At 46.2% G+C, this 20,796-nt stretch overlaps 1 protein-coding gene across 1 annotated transcript in view; it reads right to left on the reverse strand.

The window, feature by feature from the left end:
- Positions 1 to 20,796, reverse strand: part of CXCR5 (C-X-C motif chemokine receptor 5) — a 45,142-nt gene that overhangs the window by 6,605 nt on the left and 17,741 nt on the right. Inside the window, exons 2-3 of the mRNA XM_081152675.1 lie at positions 5,855 to 6,089; positions 3,962 to 4,111 (exon numbers count right to left, since the gene is read on the reverse strand). Of these exons, the coding sequence (XP_081008801.1) occupies positions 3,962 to 4,021 (60 nt within the window). The 5' untranslated portion in view covers positions 4,022 to 4,111; positions 5,855 to 6,089. The remainder of the gene's footprint in view (positions 1 to 3,961; positions 4,112 to 5,854; positions 6,090 to 20,796) is intronic.

Below are 20,796 nucleotides of genomic sequence, written 5' to 3' on the forward strand. Positions count from 1 at the left end.
AGGGATCCCTATTGCAGAAAGGGGGCCCAGCCCTGCCCTCAAATGCCTTTTGCTCCCAGCTCCTAGATACTTGGATCCTCTGGCAGTCAGCCCTGCCCAGGACTGAGCTGGTTTTCATCATGATCTTCATGCAGCTCAGCACCTGGGCGAGAGCCGTTTATTTTCTCACCTGTCTGTCATGCAGCCAGTGATGCCCCAACCTGGCTCTGCTTCTCAGCCTGAGGGAGGGCAGGCTTCCTGGGCACATGGCTCACCCAGGCAGAGGCCTGGGACTCCAGCGGCCTGAGGCATCTACACGCAGATGTAGATCACCGCTCTGACCACACACGGGCTCCTCTCTGTTTATGCCCTTGTCCTTATATCGCAGCCAAGAGTCAGGAGCTGTGAGCGGAGTCAGCCAGGGCGTCTCTCATTCTACCCTTCAGTGGCTAGAGGGGTGTGGGGTCTGGAGGAATGAGACTGGGCTAAGGGTGAGGGAGAAGTCTGCGTCCCTTCCCCTGCTCTTCCTATGGAAGACCACCCTCCCCAAAGACCATCTGAGTCTGGCCTGCCGTTTGTCAAGCTTCTCCTTTCCTTGCTCCACGGTTCAAGAGCGAGCCTGCTAGGCTCCTTTTCTATCTCTCCCCAAGGGTTTCGGCTCTTAGGACACAGTGCTGCTCTGGATGCGGTTCTGGGGGGAGACTTTAAACTGTCCCTACCCCTGCACCGAGTCTTTAGGTTTAAGGGGTCAGACTTGACTCTCCAAATCAGTTTGTACTTTGGAGACAGGGTCATGCAGTCTGAGGGACAGGTGTGTGTCTCCTGGGCGTGTACAGCAATCTCTCGAAGCTGTCGCCTGAGTCAGGACTGATTTGAAATATGTTGTCCCATCGCCTGTGAGAGAATGCTCATTCCTGTGTCCTGATTCTCAGTGCAAAATCCATGACCATTTTTAAAGCTATTTCCAGAGTGGAACAGCCTCAAGGAAAGCAAGAGCTCCTGATGGAGACTGGTCTGTGTGCCTGAGCCCAGATTCACCCCAACGCTGACCCCTCCCCAGGCTGGCCCGGGGTCTCGCTCTCATCTCTGGCCCTTCCAATCACACCCAGTTGGGGCCTCCTCCACCGGGGTTCTTCTGGGACTTTTGACCTAGTCAAGGAGCACCCTCCCTTCCCCCAAGATAAAGCCCAGAAATGCCTGAGCTGGTTTTGGTTCCCCTTCTTCACACCTCCTTGATGCAATGAGATGACAAGCGGATGGGCTTTGCAGCCTGTGATTCTCTAATCACACTGAGGTCATAGTTTATGGGGGCACTCACTGGGGAGGGGTCGGGAAAAGCCAGGCCCTGGGGGTGAACCAGTTTCTCCCTGCTTTATAGCAGCTTCCCCTCCTGGATGGTATGCAGGGTGGGGCTGGAGGTGCAGTTTATGACTGCACCCCCGTGGGTGCCCCAGTTCCTGGTTCCATCAAGAGGAGGCTCCACACTCTCAGGGCAGGTTCCCCCGGACAGAGGTTTTCCTGTGTCTGCCAAGGTCTGCCTTCCAGCAGGATGGGTCCCTGGCCTGCCCCCCCCCCCCCCAGGGACCTGGCTCCCTGGTCCTCATACTTAACCATCTGGTTTTTTGCTGTTTGGATCCTCCATTCATGGGAATTAGCAGCCCATCTTAAGAAAATGGGCATTTTAAGCAGCTAGAGTTATCTTAGAGTTCAAGGGGCGAAAGGAAACACAGGATGATCAACACTAGGGGCCAAGAGCCATGGAGTATGGAAGCCAGTGTCCTAGGAAAGCGAACCAACATGTGGTTTGGAGAAGGGCAGGAGGGGTAGGAAGCAAAAGACCCAGAAGCTAGACTGACCCACAGAGAAAACCTGAGCTGAGACCTCAGGAACTCACAAACCAGTAACTGCACACTGAGAAGCTGCTCTGTGCCAGACCCTTCTCCTCTGCCGCTCCAGGTCTCTGTGCTGTGAGACACTGTCAGAGACGCCACAGCTGCTCAAGGCCCTGCTGTGGATGGGTGGGGGTGGAGGGGGCCTCTGTGCTTCTGAGGGGCCTCAGCTTAGGGGAGAGTGGACCGGAGGTAAGTGAAGGTGAAACCAGGCACCAGAAGCTGGTGAAAGAAGAGCTCTAGAGCTGGATGGTCCCAAGACTCTTGGGCTCCAGGCTAGACCCTGATTGAGGGGACCCTGGCACACTGGGACGCCTGGTCCAAGACCATGCATTTGAAGTGTGACATGAAGCAAGTCACCAGGTACCTGTCCCTGGGCTGTAGGTGTTCTCTGCTATATGGAACATGCCCTGCTGTCGCCCTGCCCCCAGCCACCACCTGTCTCTAGTAGGTCACGCAGTGGAGTGAGGCGTGCAGTTAGGGGAAACTCTTGAGGCTTCTCAGAAGCCAGGACCAGCCAGGTCTGGGAAGGTTACTATGATATCCAACTGGGTCAGGGCTTGTGGTCAGCTTGAAGCTGTGGGCAGAGGAAGACACCCAGTAACCTAATCAGGTGCGGCCAGCGGTCAGGACTGGGGGCCAGGGCGGCGGCATGTTGCCCTCCAGGGCAGCAGGGTTTTAGTCTGATTTGGGGTATTGCCCAGACTCTGTGAGTAAACTCATGCCGGCTTCATGGGCACGAGCCCGTGCAATTACACAGGGCCTGCACTGCTGTCGTGAAATTTTTAATAATTTTTGAAGAAGGGGCTGCATTTCCCTTTTTATGGGGTCTGATTAGACTGATAGTTCTGGCTCTACTTTTATCTGGGGCTTAGATCCGAGAGGCCAGACTTTAGATGATTAGCCCTTCCCCTCACCTTTGTCTCCCCATGTTCTGCTATACTTCCAAGCCTTAGGACCTAGGCAAGTGAGGGGCAGACTTGTCCAGGCAAGTCTGGGAACAGGGTTGATGGAATTATAGTATAGACTCCAGCTAGGGGAGCTGGAGGGTGAGTTTAAGGTCAGGAGAAAGGGTTTGGATCCTTCATAATCCAGCCCAAAGTTCAGCTCAGAGAGTGAGTGGTCCTTCCCCTAGAAGTGCTATTGGCCATGAGGGAAAGGAAGAAAAGGCCACAAAGAAGTTTCCAGAAGATCCTTAAAACAGTCCTCTGCTGCCTGCAAACAGGAGTCCTGAGGTCTGTGGTTTAGATACCGCCCCCGCCCCCCAATTCTTTTGGAGCCCAGAGACAACCAAGCCAACTGAACCACTCTGCTTCATGGGAGAGACTTGGATGGGGGACAGAGTGATGCTGGGGACCATTTTCTTAGCCCACCCAAGAACACCTATCTCTAGAGATTCCAGTCCTTTGAGGGAGGCCACAGCATGTTCTAAGACATTTCTAGGATTAATACAGAGTTCTCTCACAAACTTGGAACCTACTGCCCCCTGACTCTGGCCCACCGGGGTTCTCTCCCTTGCTGACCACCTGGTCTCACACTTCCTTGGTTTAGTACATAATCATTGTCTAAGAGCTTCTGGCGAGTGATTTGTTTTTTCTTAGCTAGACCATAAGCCAATTTTGAGGGCTAAGACCAGGTCCTCAACTTCTCCATTTAACACAGAATGTAGTGCCTTCATGATAGAATCGCATAGCAAGAGATGAATAAATATACATTGGTTGGTCAACCAGCAATGGCAGCCTCCTGACATTAAGAAAACCTCCAGGGTTCTCTGCCATCTAGCCCCGTATGCCAGCCCTGAGAGATAAGGAGAGGGTGGAGAGGCAAAGCGGCTGCTCCCGGTCGTGCAACGAACCAGGGAGGGTGTAGGACCTGAAGCTACACCTGCAGCTCCCGGTAAAGGGTGCCTGTTTAAGGCAGCAGCTCTGTGTACCTGCTTTGTCCATGGGTGGGCCGGTGGGTCTGTCTTCACTCTGTCCACCCAGAGTGGGAGGGGACTCCATAGCTATCCCCTCTTCCTTGGGCCCTTGGCACAAAATATTTAGAATTTCAGGGAGGGCCTGGGTAGCTGTGAGCCATCTGTCCCTACTCACCAGGTCCTCCGGGTTGTAGTTGATGATGAGGTCCATGTCCATGGTTAAGGGGTAGTTCATAGTTGTAGCTGTTGTCACCAAACTGGTCACTCGCTGTCTGATGTTGAGAAACTTTCCGCCTGATACCTTTAGAGAGGTGGCAGCCGTCAGCTGCAAATTTAAACAAATGAGCTGTGCGTTGTCTCCTGAGGCTGTGTAGGACCCGCTGCCTGCCTCACAACTCATCATTTTTTTTTTTCCACTGGGTCTTTTCTGTGTGTGTGTGTTTTGTTTTTTTTTGAAGAAAGAGGGAAAATCCCCATAGCTTCAGTGCTAGTCAAGCATTTCAGCTTCTTTCCTGGCAATAGTCTCATTTGGGGCTTGTGACTTGTTTAAAGACTGCCCCTCACTTCTCCTCCTGTGCCTCCACCAGCCGTCCAATAAGGGAGGCATACCTTGTCATGAAAACCACCACACTAGCCAGCGGGGCAATGAGGGAAACTCCACATAGAAAGGGAACAGGCAAGCCCTTCCAGGACCACTCCTCCAAGCCCTCACCAAACCTTCATCTTTCTTGCCACTAGGGCGCCCAATCATCCAGTTTGCCTGGGACTGAAAGTCCCTTGTCCTGGGAAACCCCTAAGTCCCAGGCACACTGGGACCCTCGGCCACCCTACTTGCCACCATCCTTTTGCCCAGGCTGGGGCACAACCCGTTCCCTGTTTAGCTCAAGTTCAGAAGAAACAGGTTAGATATTTTCAAAGAGAGCAACACTAAAATGTTACTAGAGACAAAAATGAAATTACCCAAATTTTTAAGTACAAAAACAAAAACAGTGACAGAGTTATTTTCTGACTCAAAAAATAATGATGTTCTAGCTACAAATGAACTTGGTTAGCATATAGATTATTAACATCATAGACTGACTACTCAGCTAGAGTGCACTTTTGCTCAGAAGGACCCCGAGGACCAGAGGAGAGTGATGCCCCAGGGCCCACAGCTAGCCAGAGGCAGGCCGGGACTTGAACAAGCTTTCCTGGCTCCAGGTTGGGTGTCCTCCACTACACCAGGCTGCCACTCTTACAGGCCCATGTAACCCCTTTCCTTTCCCTCGACTCTGTCTTGTCTGAGGACTCCTTCATTGAAGAAGCCCCTTTGTAGACATTGATCAGTTTCCCCTCAAGTCTCATCTTTGTGCCTGTTTTTTTCAGGAGAGGGAATCTTTTCTTTTGGTCCAATGATGTAAAAACAATGCAGAAGCGCCCACACGTGACCTGCTGCCACATCGCCCCACCTCGGCCCTGTGATCAACCTCCCCTTCAGCCTCATTGCCGTTTGCTGGGATTCCCGCCTTCCCAGAACCGTTCCTCACCTTCCCCCCATTCATCTTCTCCTTTTTCTCCTATACACCTTACTTACAACCCTCACTCGACCCCCAACAGATACATCTTCTTGGGTTTCAACAACTTGAGGAGTTTTCAGCCTCTGTCTGTGCTGTTGGGGTCTTTCCTCTCTTCATTCACTGCCTTCAGCAACTGCTTTCAGGAGGAAGACCCAGGACAGGTGTGGGGGTTCCTCTCCCACACTCCAGCCCTGAAACCTTTGTGAAGATGTGCCCCCAATGTTTCCTGCATCGCAAGCTTGCTGTGTCCTCCTCATTCTTCCCCCACCCTCAATATTCCTGCCCCTCCAATCCATTGATATATTCAACTTAGCTTTTGCTACTCTAAGGACATTGATCAGGAAGGAATATAGTGTATAAAATCATGTAGGAATTCGATGGTTCATGTAGGAAGGTCAAGGTTCTTGTCACTAGATCCTTATCAGGCGATCACCCAGTATTGAACAAACACCACTTGTTCCTTTCAAGAGATGGTGTTTTCCTGTAGGGTGATTTACTCACTAGAAACTTACCCCTCATGCTGAGTCAAAATATGTCTCCAGAGGTCCTGGCTCTGCCTTATGTCCAGGCTGCCTAACTCCTCTTCAATGAGCATCGTCTGAAGACAGATAGCACATCCTCAGCAGTCTTCTCTTCTCCAGAATATCCATTCCCAGTGTCTTCAGCCAGTCTTCAAAGAACATGGCTCTGGGTCACTTGTCAGCCTGTTCTTTGACTTCTGTGTGATTTATGGTTAGTGATCTACATCTAAATAGGACAAAATATAGAAAGATAAGAGTTTTCTTACTCAAGATTCCATACTTAAATGAGTGTAAATAAAATGTTTTTTCCTGCCTGGCTGGTGTGGCTCAGCCGTTGAACATTGACCTATGATCCAGGAGATCGCGGTTCAATTCCTGGTCAGGGCACATGCCCAGAATCGATCCCCGGTGGGGGTGTGCAGGAGGCAGCAGATCAATGACTCTCTTTCATCATCGATGTTTCTCTCTCTCTCCCTTTCCTTTCCTCTCTCTGAAATCAATAAAGATATATTTTAAAAATAATAATAAAGATATATTTTAAAAAAATAATCTTTCCTGTGGACTCTCACTTTCCTTGATAACATGCCTAACAACTTCATTTTGATGGTTCTAGCCCATGATATCAGTTTATAAAGGGTAACTTTTGAAATCCCGAGTCAGTCATTTGGTGGTGTGGCGATAACTAGGGAAGCATGTGTCTATTCAAGTCCTGATGGAAAATATTGACAGGACAGTGCCAAAGCAGAACCCTACTTCATGCCACTAGAGACCTACTGTTCCCGAAGGTCAGGGAAGACTTCATGGGAGAAGTAGGACACAAGCTGGACATTGAAGGTCTGGAGAGAGTGAAGACTTGATGTACCTGGAGAGGAGGGTGCATGGTAGGGGGCGTGGGAGACGATGAGAACTGCGTGAGCAAATGTGTGGAAAGATTACTCAAGATGTGGGGGGTCTAGCTACGGTAGTGATGATGATGATGATGTCGGGGGCAGCCATTGGAGGTTGGTGTGTGTCCTGGGCAATGTAGGAGTTGCTCCTGTGGCCTTTTCCTCTCCTTTTCTCAGTGGTCCATTTCCCTCGTGTGGTGCAGGCCCAGCAAAGGGCTTTGGGGGACACTCGGGACTGCTTTTCAGGTGCAGCAGCAGGCTCTGCCGGTAGTTTTAGCTGTGATGGTGTGGGGCAGCAAGCCATCGCCTGTTTCTCAGTGGCCGATTGGGTTTGATGGAGCAGAACTCCTCTCCAGCCTCCTGACTTCCTGGTGCTTCTTGTACTATGGACCCATTAAGATATCCCTTTCTGTCACTGTAGATCCTGGGACATACTACAGGTTCCTGAGGCCCACTTGTCCCAGGCACTGACATTTGAAGGTCAACTCAGTTTGCCCTAAATAGGTAAATACCTATTGACCATGAGTTCTAATGTTGTTTTAGAAGGTTCAGAGAATAACTAACTGCCTGTGATTGAAAAGATAGTATTATAATCTTCAAACCCAAACCCAGACTAGCCCCCTAGTGTAGAGGGGCAGTGCCTAGGACTTGATCCTTTGACTTGAAAGATGAGAAGGAAAGGGTCCCACCTGTGTGTGACAGTCAGGTGGGGAGGGTGCTTCCAGGTGAGGCAGCCCAAATTTTACTTCAATAAGCAACTTGTTTATATTTCTACTATGTGATATCCCAATTCCCACCCAGTGGACAGCCTACCTGAGGTTAAGTTGTTTTCCAGGCTTCTCATAAAAACAGCCACTGGTGGTTCTGTCAAGAACGGGCTGTGTGTCCGCCTTGGGCAGACGGCTGCTTGACATGGGCTCAGGTGGATTTTTTTCAGTGATTTTACTTCACAGGTGATGGGATATATTAAATTTCTATTTATTCCAAATACTAGATACAATCACTAGTCTTGGAGTTCATTTCCCATGTTCTACAGAAAAATTAAGTTTTCTGCAGAGTGATGGGGTGCAAAGAATCGGTTGGGGTTCCCCCCTATTTCTTTCACTAACCTGGGCCTCTCTCTCTCTAACCTGGCAGAGGGCTTGTTCCCTTCTCTCTCTGAGCCTCTTACTACTGCTCAGAAGGGAGTGCCATGAGGAGCAGCCTGAGGAGGTGATGGGCATTCCTCCAGGCCCCAAAGAGAGCAACAGGAACATTTACATAGCATTTGCCTATCTACAAAGGCCTATAAGGGTTAACTTCAGTTTTACCTAATCTTCATATTTAATCACACATTGAATTATGTTTAATCCTCAAATGCCTCGGTCGTACTTTTAAAAAAGGTTTTTATTGTTGACACTGTTAAAGATGCACCCCATTTCCTGGCCATACTTTTGAGGGGGTGAGGAGACAGAGGCCCAGTTCCTCACTCGTGACTACAGGGAGGGTAATCACCCGGCAGGGTTGGAAGGCCCCTCTGTGGACACCAAGCTCGGGGCTGTCTCCGCCAGACCACACAACTTTCGCTCACAAATTTAGTTTTGCAAAGGACGGGAACTTGCCCAGCTGGCTAAGGGCAAGCCCTCTACAGGCTATTCACCAGGCTCTCACTAAGCGCCATGAGCTGTGCTGAGCTCTTCATACAGATCATTTCCTTTCATCCCCTGAACAGTCGCGAAGTGATATTTTTATCACATTATCACACGTGTGGAAACTGAGCAGTAATGGGAAGTAGTTGTGAGTGTTGGCAGCTCAGTCAGACGCCAGGGCCCAGCAGCTCAGAGCAAACCAACACAGGAAGCGGAGCGAGCGAGTTCTCAGGCTGGAGCCAACGCCCACGCGCTCCTCTCTTACTAGGCAGCAGGTAGGAGTCCGTGGGGCGGAGGAAACGGGCTGCAGGTGCTGGGTAGAGACATCACCTTCACCCCAAGGTTACAGGGGCCATGAGTGTGTCTGGAAACCTCGGCCTGGGGCAGGCTGTGTGCTTGGGTTAGAGTGAGTAGGTGCTTGTGTCCTGGTACAGCTGAGCCCCAGCCAGAGGGCGGGTGTGAAGATCAAGGGAGGTGGCACTCAGGCTCTGTCTTGGGAGCACTTTGTCTCACAGAGGAGAAGGAACACACATGTATGCAAGTGTGCACACTCCACACATGCGACTGAGAACCTTCTCGAAGCAGTGCTGTGAGTGTACTATACAAACCCAGTGTGGGACGAGATCAGAGTGTGGGAGGCACACAGACTAAGAAGGGTAAGCCCAGCATTTCTCACGCAGAATTGCTATGCAGGAACATGCTGGGCAAACTTTGGAAAGAGCTCTGAACTTTATATCAAAAGGCCTGGCTTGGCGGCCCCACACTTCAGTATTCCAACAAGGCCGGTTTTGGACCAGACCCTTCCTAGATATTCTAAGACACACCACACCCAGAGTGCCAAGAGGGTGTCTCTCAAGCTGCATGCCTTAGAACCAGCTGGAGGGTTTGCGTTTCTGATTCTGGACGTCTGGGGTGGGGCCTGAGAACTGCATTGCTTGGAAGTGTCCCAGGCTGCTAGCCTGGGAGCCACCCTGAGAACCGCTGCTGCTCTAGTTGCCACAGGATCGGAGCGCAGAGAAGGCTTGCCCTGAGGCATCTGGGGTCCCGAGCTGAGTTCCCAGGCCAGCCAGCTCTGCGCTCAGCCCCTCCACACATGCTGTCACACCTCCCTAGGACAACTGCCAGCACCTCACACAACTGGCTCCAGAACCCAGAAGACGGGCTTCACTGGGGCCCGAGCTGGAGCAGCTGAGGTTTAATCGTGCCTCCCAGACTCCTCTGGCTCTGGCTCCCACACTCCCTGGTCCAGCTCAGCCTCATTCTAATTGCTGGCACTGGAGCTCTGCTAGTAAACCTTCAGCAAGCCACGTACTCCAGTCACTTCAACTATGGCCCATAGTAAGAAATGTGTTTTACATCACAACCTAGTTGGCATTTAAGCACGTGAGTGTGTGTGCACCTGCACCCCCCCCCCCTCCCAAGGGGCTTGGAAAGGAAGGAAGTTCGGGCAGGACTTTGAGGGAAGGGAGAGGGCTACAGTGGTACAAGCCCATCTTGGGGAGAGGGCGAGGACGACGGAGCGGAGGGTGAGAGGCAGGGACGTGTGCTGATTGGCATTTGGGTCACAGAACGGGCCCTGGGCCGTGTGGCAGATTCTTCAGCAATAGAACTTCACAACACAGCTGGAATTTAAGGTTTGCTCATTTCAACTTCTGAAAAACATTTATTAATTGCCTATCATGTGCTGGGTTTAGCAGTGAACAAAACAGGCTAGCCTAGTAAATGTCTCTAGGGAGGACAAGTGGTGGGTCCTCAGATTACTTCTCAGTTAATTACTCCTTAGGCCTCCATTACATCCAGGCCCTGAACCAGATGCTGGAAAAGTAATGAGAAACAGGGCTAAACAGGGCTCCCCCCCTTCGCAGCTTACACCTGAGAGGGGGAGGCATTAACGATGACTTATAATTATAAAAATCTGTGAGTGCTGTGAAGGAAAAGACAGGGTGTCAAGAGAGCAAAATAATAACATGAGCTCAGTCTTCACAAGCTAGTAACCACAAGCACACGGTCCCGGATGAACTGACAGTTTATGAAGCCCTTTCAGGCTCCTCCTGGGGAGAGCCTCTGCAGCAAGCTCTGGGGGAAGCTGGCCAGGAGTCCTCGGCCTATTTTATTTATGAGAAACCCAAGGCTCGGCAACTCTGTGAGTTGTGTAGTTCTCCCCAGTGGGAAAGGAAGCCCAGTCCGATCTCCTGACTCTGGGTCCAGCACTTCCCTCCAAGGTGCAAGAGATGAACTGGCCCTAGAGAGAGAGGAAAAGTGGCGAGAAGTTCACCTTTCCCAGGACAGCCTCTAGGTGAGCTTAGAGTGAGGCACCGTGGCCTGCAGCGGTGGGTTTGGAAGTCTGGCCTCGGGTGGCCCAGAGCAGCCTTGAAGGGCAAAGGCAGGAACCTCTACAGCAGGAGTGTGCAAGGTGCTGCCAACGCACCTGCACCACCGCTGGCAGTGAAAGTGAACCAGACCCAAGGCAGAGGTGGTGGCCCATTGAAACTCCCCACCGCTCCGGGCTCAGGGCTCAGGGCTCAGGGTTCACTGCTGAGCCAGCCCATTTGCCCCATCAGCACATTCATTGCGGAGCTCATCAGAGAGGTTTCCAAATGACTCGCCCGCCCTGTGGCCCCAGAAAGGAAGCTTTCTGGGCTGAGGTATGGGGGCTGCTGGGTGTGGGCCAGGCACTTGAAAGAAAGTAAGTGATGACACAGCAGTGGGGGACAGGGCTCCTGACACTGTGAGACCTCAGCTTGGAGAGAAGACAGGGAGTGGCCAAGATAGAGCAGCCACCAGGCCTTAGCCGTCCAAGAAAGACATCAGAATATCCCACAGCGGCTCCCTGATGGCAAGGAAGCAAGAGCCAGACTCAGCAGATTAGGTCCCTGTAATATGGTCCAAGGGTATTGTTTCTGTTTTTCAGGTAACAGATATTTATGAAAGTCTATTTGCTGCTCCCCTTTAGGTGCACTCTCCTCCAACCACAAACTCCTACAGTCTTCCCTCTCCCTGCTCCCTTCCTGCCTCCTCACTTTTGCTTAAGGTGTTTCCTGAAACTGGGCAGCCTTTCCCTCCCATCTGTGCTGGGCTAGAATCTAAATACCGTCCATGCCATCTCAGTTTTCCCTCCTCCACAAAGACTCTCCTAAATCAAAGTAACTTTTTCTTCCTTTGAACTTAATCTAGCATTTTACCTATATTTCTTACTTTTTACCCTGCGTTGTGGTTGTTTAGGTTCTCTACTCTCCTACTGGGCTATGAGAGTCTTTGGTGACAAAGTGATTCATGAGTCATCCTTTCTCCGCTGTCCCCAAGAGCTTTGCACCTAGTAGGTATTCAATAATTGTTTTTGACTGACTGACTGACTGACTGACTGACTGAATGAATGAATGAATGAAGAGGGAATGAGGATAGGGCCAGTGGAGGAGGGCGGGGTGTCTCGGAGAGGCACAGGGAGTTTGACTCTCCCAGGCTGCTTTCTGTGGGCTGGGCCTGTAGTGCTTATCTCAGGGCTGCCAGGAGGGTCAGGAGAAAGAGCACCGGCTTTGAGCCTCGGCTTTGGTGCTCAGTAGCTGTGTTACCATGGGCAAGTCTCTGTCTTTTTCCTTTAGTATAAATAAATAATAATTCCTATTTTAAAGGATTATTGTGAGGATCAATATAGGATCAATACATGAAAACACCCGATACCTAGTAAGTGCTCAATAAAGTTTGTTGACCAGTTACCCAAGTGAGAGTAATTTTTTTAGCCTCTTTTTCAGGTGGGGCTGGGGTAGGTGGGTGTTTCTTTACTCCTCTTTGAGGCAGAGATACCCGTGTGCTTGCTGACTCTTCCCTGCTGCACCATAAGCCAGCACAGCGCAGGCAGCCAGGGCTGGTCAGGTCCACAGGGGTGTCCACAGGGCCGGTCAGCGTCCACGGGGGTGTGACGAGCAGCAGGACAAGCACGTGCATGGAAACGAACTCACCAGCCCCTGGTCTAAAGTTCTGCTGCCACTTAAGCAAGGCGTTCTGGGAACTAAATGAACACGGGCTGTCACAGTTCCTGATGCTCCCCCTCAGGCAGCAGAATTCTTGTCTTCTGGGTGGTGACCTGCCCCTGTCATGGTGCCAAGGGCTTGCCATGGAGGCAGAATTAGGAGAGAGGCCTGGCTCATCCACAAAGGCAGTCACCCTTTGCTTGGCGGCTGACCCAGAAACGAACTGGTGTTTTTTGCCCTTGCCAGGCCTGGGGTGGAGGAGAAAGCCACAATACACTGAACCTTACAAATGAGCCCATGTGTGGAAAATGGACATTGGCCCAGGCTTTACGGTTGTGGAGCTCACTGTCTTGAATTGATCCAGAGGCTGAGTCCTGGTCAGCTGCAAAGAGAGGACTCCTTGGGCTGGCCAGTGGGGAAAGAAAATCATTGGGGAGATGCTTGGGGATAAGAAAGGAGCCCCAAACTGGCCTCAACAACTTTCTATGCACCCAGTTTCTCCTGTGAGGTGAGCAGTTTGGAACCCATCAGAGAGAGAGGTTCCCAATGGTGCACAGAAGGTGTATGAGGGCCCCTCTGGACTCTGGGGTCAGCACACGGTAACCTGGATGTGTCAGTGACTGGTATGTGTGGTGCGCCCTTGAGAAAAGCTGGCTTTGCTGCTGCCCAGAGGTCACTGAGCTGGAGGAATTTTCAGTGGGAGGATCCTGCGGGGCCACAGTCGTCTCTCTCTAGTCTTTTTTTCTCTGGGGGAAAAAAATCTGTGTGAAATCTGCTTTCAGAGGGCCCATCCACTCTTTCCTTCTTGTATGGGGGCCTTTGATGGGAGCCTTTTACAACCCTGCTGAGAGCAGGGAAAGGGGGAGAGGGTTGTTCTCACCCCAAAACCCTACAAGGACTCTGGCGTGTATCAGCTGAAGTCATATCCTTAGTGGGCAGTGGAGCTCTCCAGGTCTCTCTCCAGCCCCAATGTCTGAGTTCAAGAGAAGCGACTGGAGCCTGGCAGCAAAGAAGGATTCTGTTGCTTTGTGGAGTCTTTAGTTACAGACCATACTTTGTTTTCTTTAAAGATTTTTAAGTGTTTTTTTTCTTTTCTTCTAGTCTTGTTTTTTTAAAAAATCCAGTTACACAATATATGAACACATTATTTTTGTAAGTGATTTAAATGTGACCAAAAAGGCCCTTTGATCAATACCAATAATGCACTCTCCCCTCTCCCCAGGGATAAGCATATGGGAAGGTCAGTGTGCTCTTTCTCCAGGTCTGCCTAGGCACCACAGAAAAAATAAGGAATTGTTTTGCTTTGTTTTTATGTAAAGGGCGTCATGTTGTTCATAGTTCAGGAAGTTAAAATCTTATTTTATTTTTACTTATTTATTATTTATTGACTTTATTGCAGTGACATTAGTTAATTAATACAAGTTTCAGGTATACAATTCTATAACACATCATCTGTATATCGTATTATGTGTTCCCCACCCCAAGTCCAGTCTCCTTCCATTAGCATTTATTTCCCCCTTTTACCCTCTCCTACCTTGTCCACCCCCTTGTTGTTTTATTTTAGAATCAACATTACATAGAATTGGAAAATAGCAGGAAAAATTAGTAATAATGTAGTGATGAGAACTAATATAACTTTGTGCACCATCTTTCTTCTTATACATATATTGCAAATTTGTAACCGCAGTATGCATGTGATTTTGCAGGATGCCTTTTCACTTAGCGTGATCTCATAAACATTGTTTGGAGGTTGCAGCATGAAATGTCAATGCTTAAAGTTGCTATTTTTCTGATTCTTACTGCTTCCAAAATGCTGAAAGAATTAGAGCTAACAGATATTCATTAAATTTATTCAATTATTATTAGGAAACGATTGTGTGCCAGGTTTTGTTCTAGGCTCTGAGGATACATCAGTGAGCAAAGTAGACAAAGACCCCTGTCCTCAAACCTTCACAGAGCTTATTTTCTAAAGGGGAAAGACAGGTAATAACCAAAGTTAATAAGTAAATTAAATAGCACATTAGATAAATAGTACACGAGAAGGGCATATTTGCTGTTAAAGAAGGTAGGACAAAGAGGGTAGGAAGGACTTGGGCTGTCAGGAAAGACCTAATGTTTAGAAAGGGACTTTGGGGTGAAGACTTGAAGGTGTTAAGAGAGTGGGTCATGAGGATAACTTGGGATTAAAATGTTCCAGGCAGAGCAGGTGGCAAATACAGAAATTTGGAGGTATGGGAACATGCAAGGAAGCCAGTCTGACTGGAGCAAAGTGGGGAAAGGGGAAAGAAGGTGACAACAAAAAGAGTGGGACCAGATCGTATAAGGCCCCATAGGCCCTAAATGAAAGAACAGAGGAAAACTCCAGAAAAAAAGCTGAATGAAATGGAGGCAAGCAATTTATCAGATATAGAGTTCAAAATAATGGTTATAAGGATGCTCACCGCATGAAAAAGGACATACAAACCATAAAAAGGGATCAGTCAGAAATGAAGAATACAATATCTGAAATGAAGAATACACTGGAAGGGATAAACAGTAGGTAGGATGAAGCAGGGGATCGAATCAGCAATTTGGAAGACAAGGTAGAGAAAAACACTGAATCAGAGCAGCAAAAAGAAAAAAGAACAATAATAATAATAATAAAAAAGGACAGTTTAATGGATCTTTGGGACAACATGAGGCATAACAACATCCACATCATAGGGATACCAGAAGGGAAAGAGAGAGAGCAAAGGATTGAGAAACTATTTGAAGAAATAATGACTGAAAAATTTCCTAACCTGGTGAAGGAAAAATATACACAAGCTCAGGAAGTGCAGAGTGTCCCAAACAAGATGAATCTAAAGAAGTCCACCCAAAACACATCATAATTAAAATGCCAAAGGTTAAAGACAAAGAGAATCTTAAAAGCTGCAAGAGAGACAGTTAGTTATCTACAAGGGAGCACCAATAAGACTGTCAGCTGATTTTTTAGCAGAAACATTTCAGGCCAGAAGAGATTGGCAGGAAATATTCAAAGTGAGGAAAAACAAGGACCTACAACCAAGACTACTTTAGCCAGAAAGGCTATCATTTAAAATTGAAGGAGAAATAGTTTCCCAGACAAGAAAAAGCTAAAGGAGTTTGTTTCCCCTAACCAAGTATTACAAGAAATGTTAAAGAGTCAAGAGGGAGAAGGAGAAGGGGGAGGGGGAGAGAGGAACATAGTTAAAAGAATAAAATGGCAATAAATACATATTTATCAATAGTCACTTTAAATGTAAATGGCTTAGCTGCTCCAATCAAAAGACATAGGGTAGCTGAATGGATAAGAAAACAAGACCTATATATATGCTGTTTATAAGAGACCCACCTCAGAATGACAGATACACACAGACCAAAAGAAAAAGGAATGAAATAAGATATTTCATACAAATCAAAATGACAAAAAATCTGGGGTAGCAATAGTTACATCTGACAGACCTTAGAACAAAGCCTATAGTAAGAGACAAAGAAGGACACTACATAATGATAAAGGGAGCATCCAACATATGAGCACCTAAATACGTAAAGCAATACCTGATGGAGATAAAGGGAGAGATTGACAGTAACATAGTCATAGTAGGGAATTTTTTTTTTTTTTAAATATATCTTTATTGATTTCAGAGAGGAGAAAGGAGAGGGAGGGAGAGATAGAAACATCAATGATGAGCGAGTCATTGATCAAGCCCACAACCTGGGAATGTGCCCTGACCGGGAATCGAACCCCAATCGCCTGGATCCCAGGTCGATGCTCAACCGCTGAGCCACGCCCGGCTGGGCGGGAATTTTTTTTTTTTTTTAAATCCTCACCCAAGGACATTTTTCCATTGCTTTTCAGAGAGAGTAGAAGGGGGGCAGGAGAGAGAGAGAGAGGGAGAGAAGGAAATATCAACGTGAGAGAGTCACATTGATTGATTGCTCCCTGCATACACACCAACCAGGGCTGGGGATAGAGCCTGCAATTGAGGTATGTGCTCTTAGTTGGAATTGAACACAGGACCCTTCAGTCCACAGATTGACACTCTAACCACTGAGCCAAACTGGCTAGGGCCACAATAGGGAGTTTTGACACCTTGTTGACATCAATGGATAGATCTTCCAGATAGAAAATAAACAAGGAAACAGTGGCCTTAAGTGACACACTAGATCAGATGGGTTTAACTGATATCTTCAGAGCTTTTCATCCCAAAACAGCAGAATATATTCTTTTCAAGTGCATCTTAAACATTTTCTAAGACAGACCACATGTTAGGATACAAAACAAGTCTCAGTAAATTTAAGAGAATCAAAACCATATCAAGCATCTCCTCTGACCATAAGGGTATGAAACTAGAAATTAATCACAAGAAGACAACTGAAAAACACACAAAGATATGGAGGATAAATAACATGTTACTGAACAGTGAATGGGTTAGCAGTGAGAACAAGGAAGAAATCAAAAGGTATTTTGAGCCCTTGCAGCTGTGGCTCTGTTGGTTGGAGCATCATAACATGCACCAAAAGGTCATGGGTTTGACTCCCAGTCAGGGCACACACCTAGGTTGTGAGTTCAGTCCCATACAAGAGGCAACCAATCAATGTTTCTCTCTCACATAGATGTTCCTCTTTCTGTCTCCTTTTCTCTTTCTAAGATCAATAAACATATCCTCAGGTGAGGATTAAAAAAATGCTAAAACACAAATTTAGCAATTAAAAAAAAACCTTGAAACAAATGAAAATAAGAATGCAACAACCCAAAATCTATGGGACACAGCAAAAGCAGTTCTAAGAGGGAAATTCATAATATTACAGGCCTATCTCAAGAAACAAGAAAAGCTCATATAAACAATCTAACTTTACACTTAAAGAAACTTGAAAAAAAAATCACACCAATAAACAGAGCCCAAAGTGAGTAGAAGGCAGGAAATAATAAAGATCAGAGCAGAAATAAATGAATTAGAGCCTAAAAATCAATACAAAAGGTCACTCAAACCAAGAGCTGGTTCTTTTAAAAGATAAACAAGATTGATAAACCTTTAACCAGACTCAATAATAAAAAAGACAGAGGACCCAAATAAATAAAATCAGAATGAGACAGTAGAAGTAACAATGGACACCAAAGAAATACAAAGGATTGTAAGAAAATATTATTAATAACTATATGCCAACAAATTGAACAATCTGGAAGAAATGGATAAATTCCTAAAAATATACAATCTTCCAAATCAGGAAGAATCAGAAAACTCAAATGGAGAGATTACAACTAGTGAAACTGAAACAGCAATTTAGAAACTTCCAACAAACAAAAGTCCTAAACCAGATGGCTTTACAGATAAATTTTTACCAAACATTCAAAGAAAAACCAGCACTTGTTCTTCTCAAACTAGTCCAAAATTTCAACAAGAGAAAATACTGTGAAGCTCCTTTTATGAGGCCAGCATTATCCTAATTCCAAAACCAGATGAAGACACTACAAAGAAAGAAAATTACAGGCCAATATCCCTGATGAACATAGATCCTAAAATCCTCAACAAAATACTAGCAAACTAGATCCAGCAATACATTAAAAAGACCATATACCATGACCAAGTGGGATTTATTCCGGGGATGCAAGGTTGGTATAATATTCACAAATCAATAAACGTGATACATCACATAAACAAAATGAAGGATAAAATCATATGATCATATCAGTAGATGCAGAAAAGGCATTTGATAAAATCCAGCACTCATTCATGATAAAATCTTTCAGCAAAGTGTAAATAGAGGAAACATTTCTCAATGTAATAAAGGCCATATATGACAAACCTACAGCCAACATCATACTTAATGGGTAAAATCTACAAGTGTTCCCCTTAAGATTGGTAACAAGACAGGGGTGTCCACTCTCACCACTTTTATTCAACATAGTACTGGAAGTCCTAGCCACAGCCATCAGACAAGAAGAAGAAATAAAAGACATCCGAATTTGAAAGAAAGTAAAACTGTCATTATTTGCAGATGACACTATACTGTATATAGAGAATCCTAAAGATTCCACCAAAAAATGACTAATACTGATCAATGAATTCAATGAAGTAGCAGGATACAAAACAAATATCCAGAAATCAGTTGCATTTTTATACACCAAAATGAACTATCAGAAAGGGAAACTAAGAAAACAATCCCATTCACAATTGCTTCATAAAGAATAACATACCTAGAAATAAATTTAACCAGGGATGTATAAGATCTGTTCTCAGGAAATTATAAGATACTGAAAAAAGAAACTGAAGAAGATACAGATAAGTGGAAGCATATACCATGTTCATAGATATAAAGAATTAACATCATTAAAACGTCCATACTACTCAAAGCAATCTATAGATTAAACGCAATTCCTATAAAGATACCAATGGCATATTTCACAGAACTAAAACAAATATTGCAAAGATTTATGTAGAACCAAAAAAGACCCCAAATAGCAACAGCAATCTTGAGAAAGAAGAACAGAGTTGAAGGAATCATGTTACCTGATATAAAATTGTATTATAAGGCCATAGTAATCAAAACAGCATGGTGCTGCCTTGGCCAGTGTGACTTAGTTGGTCGAGCTTCATCCCATGCACTGAGAAGGCACAGGTTCGATTCCTGGTCAGGGCACATGCCCAGGTTGTGGGCTTGATCCCAGCAGGCAGAATGCAGGAGGCAGCCGACTGATGTTCCTCTCATCAATGTTTCTCTCTCTCCCTCTCTCTCTAAAATAAAAAACACACATATAGCCCTAGCCAGTTTGGCTCAGTGGTTAGAAGGTCGGCCCCACGGACTTGAGGGTTCCAGGTTTGATTCTGGCCAAAGGTACATACTTTGGTTGCAGGCTCGATCCCTGGCCCCTGGTCGGGCATGTGTGGGAGGCAACCAATTGATGTGTGTCTCTCACATCGACGTTTCTCTTTCTCTCTCTCCCCCTTCCACTCTCTCTGAAAAAGCAATGGAAAAAATATCCTCAGATGAGATTAAAAATAAATAAATAAATAAGTAAATAAATAAATAACACATATTTTTAAAAAACACAGTATGGTGCTGCCATAAAAACAGACAGACAGATCAATGGAACAAAATAGGGAACCTAGAAATAAACCCATGCCTTTATAGTCAATTAATATTTGACAAAGAAGGCACAAACATACAATGGGGTAAAAATAGTCTATTCAATAAATGGTGTTGGGGAAACTGGACAGATACGTGCCAAAAAAAAAAAAAAAAAAAGAAAGAAATAAACTAGACCACCTTCATACACCATAACAAGACTAACGTAAAAATGGACTAAAGACTTAAATGTTAGACTCAAAACTGTAAAAATCCTAGAAGTAAAATCTGAGACATTTCTTGTAGCAATATGTTTCTTCTGACATATCTCCTTGGGCAAGGGAAACAAAAGAAAAAATAAACTAACTGGGCTACATCAAACTAAAAGATTTTTGCACAGCAAAGGAAACCATAAACAAAATGAAAACCATTAACAACCCATTGAATGGGAGAACATATTCTCCAATGATACATCTGATAAGGGTTCAATACCCAAAACTTATACAGAACTCATAGAATTCAACACCAAATAAAACAAACAATCCAATTAAAAAATGGACAAAGGACCTGAATAGACATTTCTTCAAAGAGGACATACAGATGCCAATAGACATATGAAAAGATGTTCAACCTCACTAATCATCAGATGCAAATTAAAACCACAATGAGGTATCATCTCACACCTGTCAGGATGGCTAATATCAATAAGTCAATAAACAAGTGCTGGCGAGGGTGTGAAGAAAAGGGAACCCTTGTGCACTGTTGGTGGGAATGCAGATGGGTGCAGCCACTGTCAAAAGCAGAAGGGAGGTTCCTCAAAAAATTAAAAACGGGACTGCCTTATGACCCAGCGATTCTACTTTTGGGAACATATAGAAACTCTAATTCGAAAGAATATATGCACTTCTATGTCCATTGCAGCGTTATTTACAATAGCCAAGAGTCGGAAACAGCCCAAGTGCCCATCAGTAGATGAGTGGATAAAAATGCTGTAGTACAGCCTGGCAGGTGTGGCTCAGTTGGTTGAGAGTTGTCCTGCGTAACAAAAGGTTGCCGGTTTCATTCCCAGTCAGGGCACAAGCCTGGGTTACAGGTTTGACCCCTGGTTGGGACACATACTGAAGGTGACCAATCAATGTTTCTCTCTCACATTGATGTTTCTTTCTCTCCCTCTCTCTTCCTTCCTCTCTCTGGGCATGTCCTTGGGGGGAGGATTGTGGGGGGAAAAAAAGGCTGTGGTACATTTACACAATGGAATATTACTGGGCCCCACAAAAAAGAAGGCACTCTTACCCCTTGCAATAGCATAGATGGACCTTGAAAGCATTATGCTGAGTGAAATAAGCCAGTCAGAAAAAGGCAAGTGCTATATGATTTCACTC

This window comes from Miniopterus schreibersii (assembly GCF_964146895.1).
Source record: "Miniopterus schreibersii genome assembly, chromosome: 12".
NCBI lineage: Eukaryota > Metazoa > Chordata > Mammalia > Chiroptera > Miniopteridae > Miniopterus > Miniopterus schreibersii.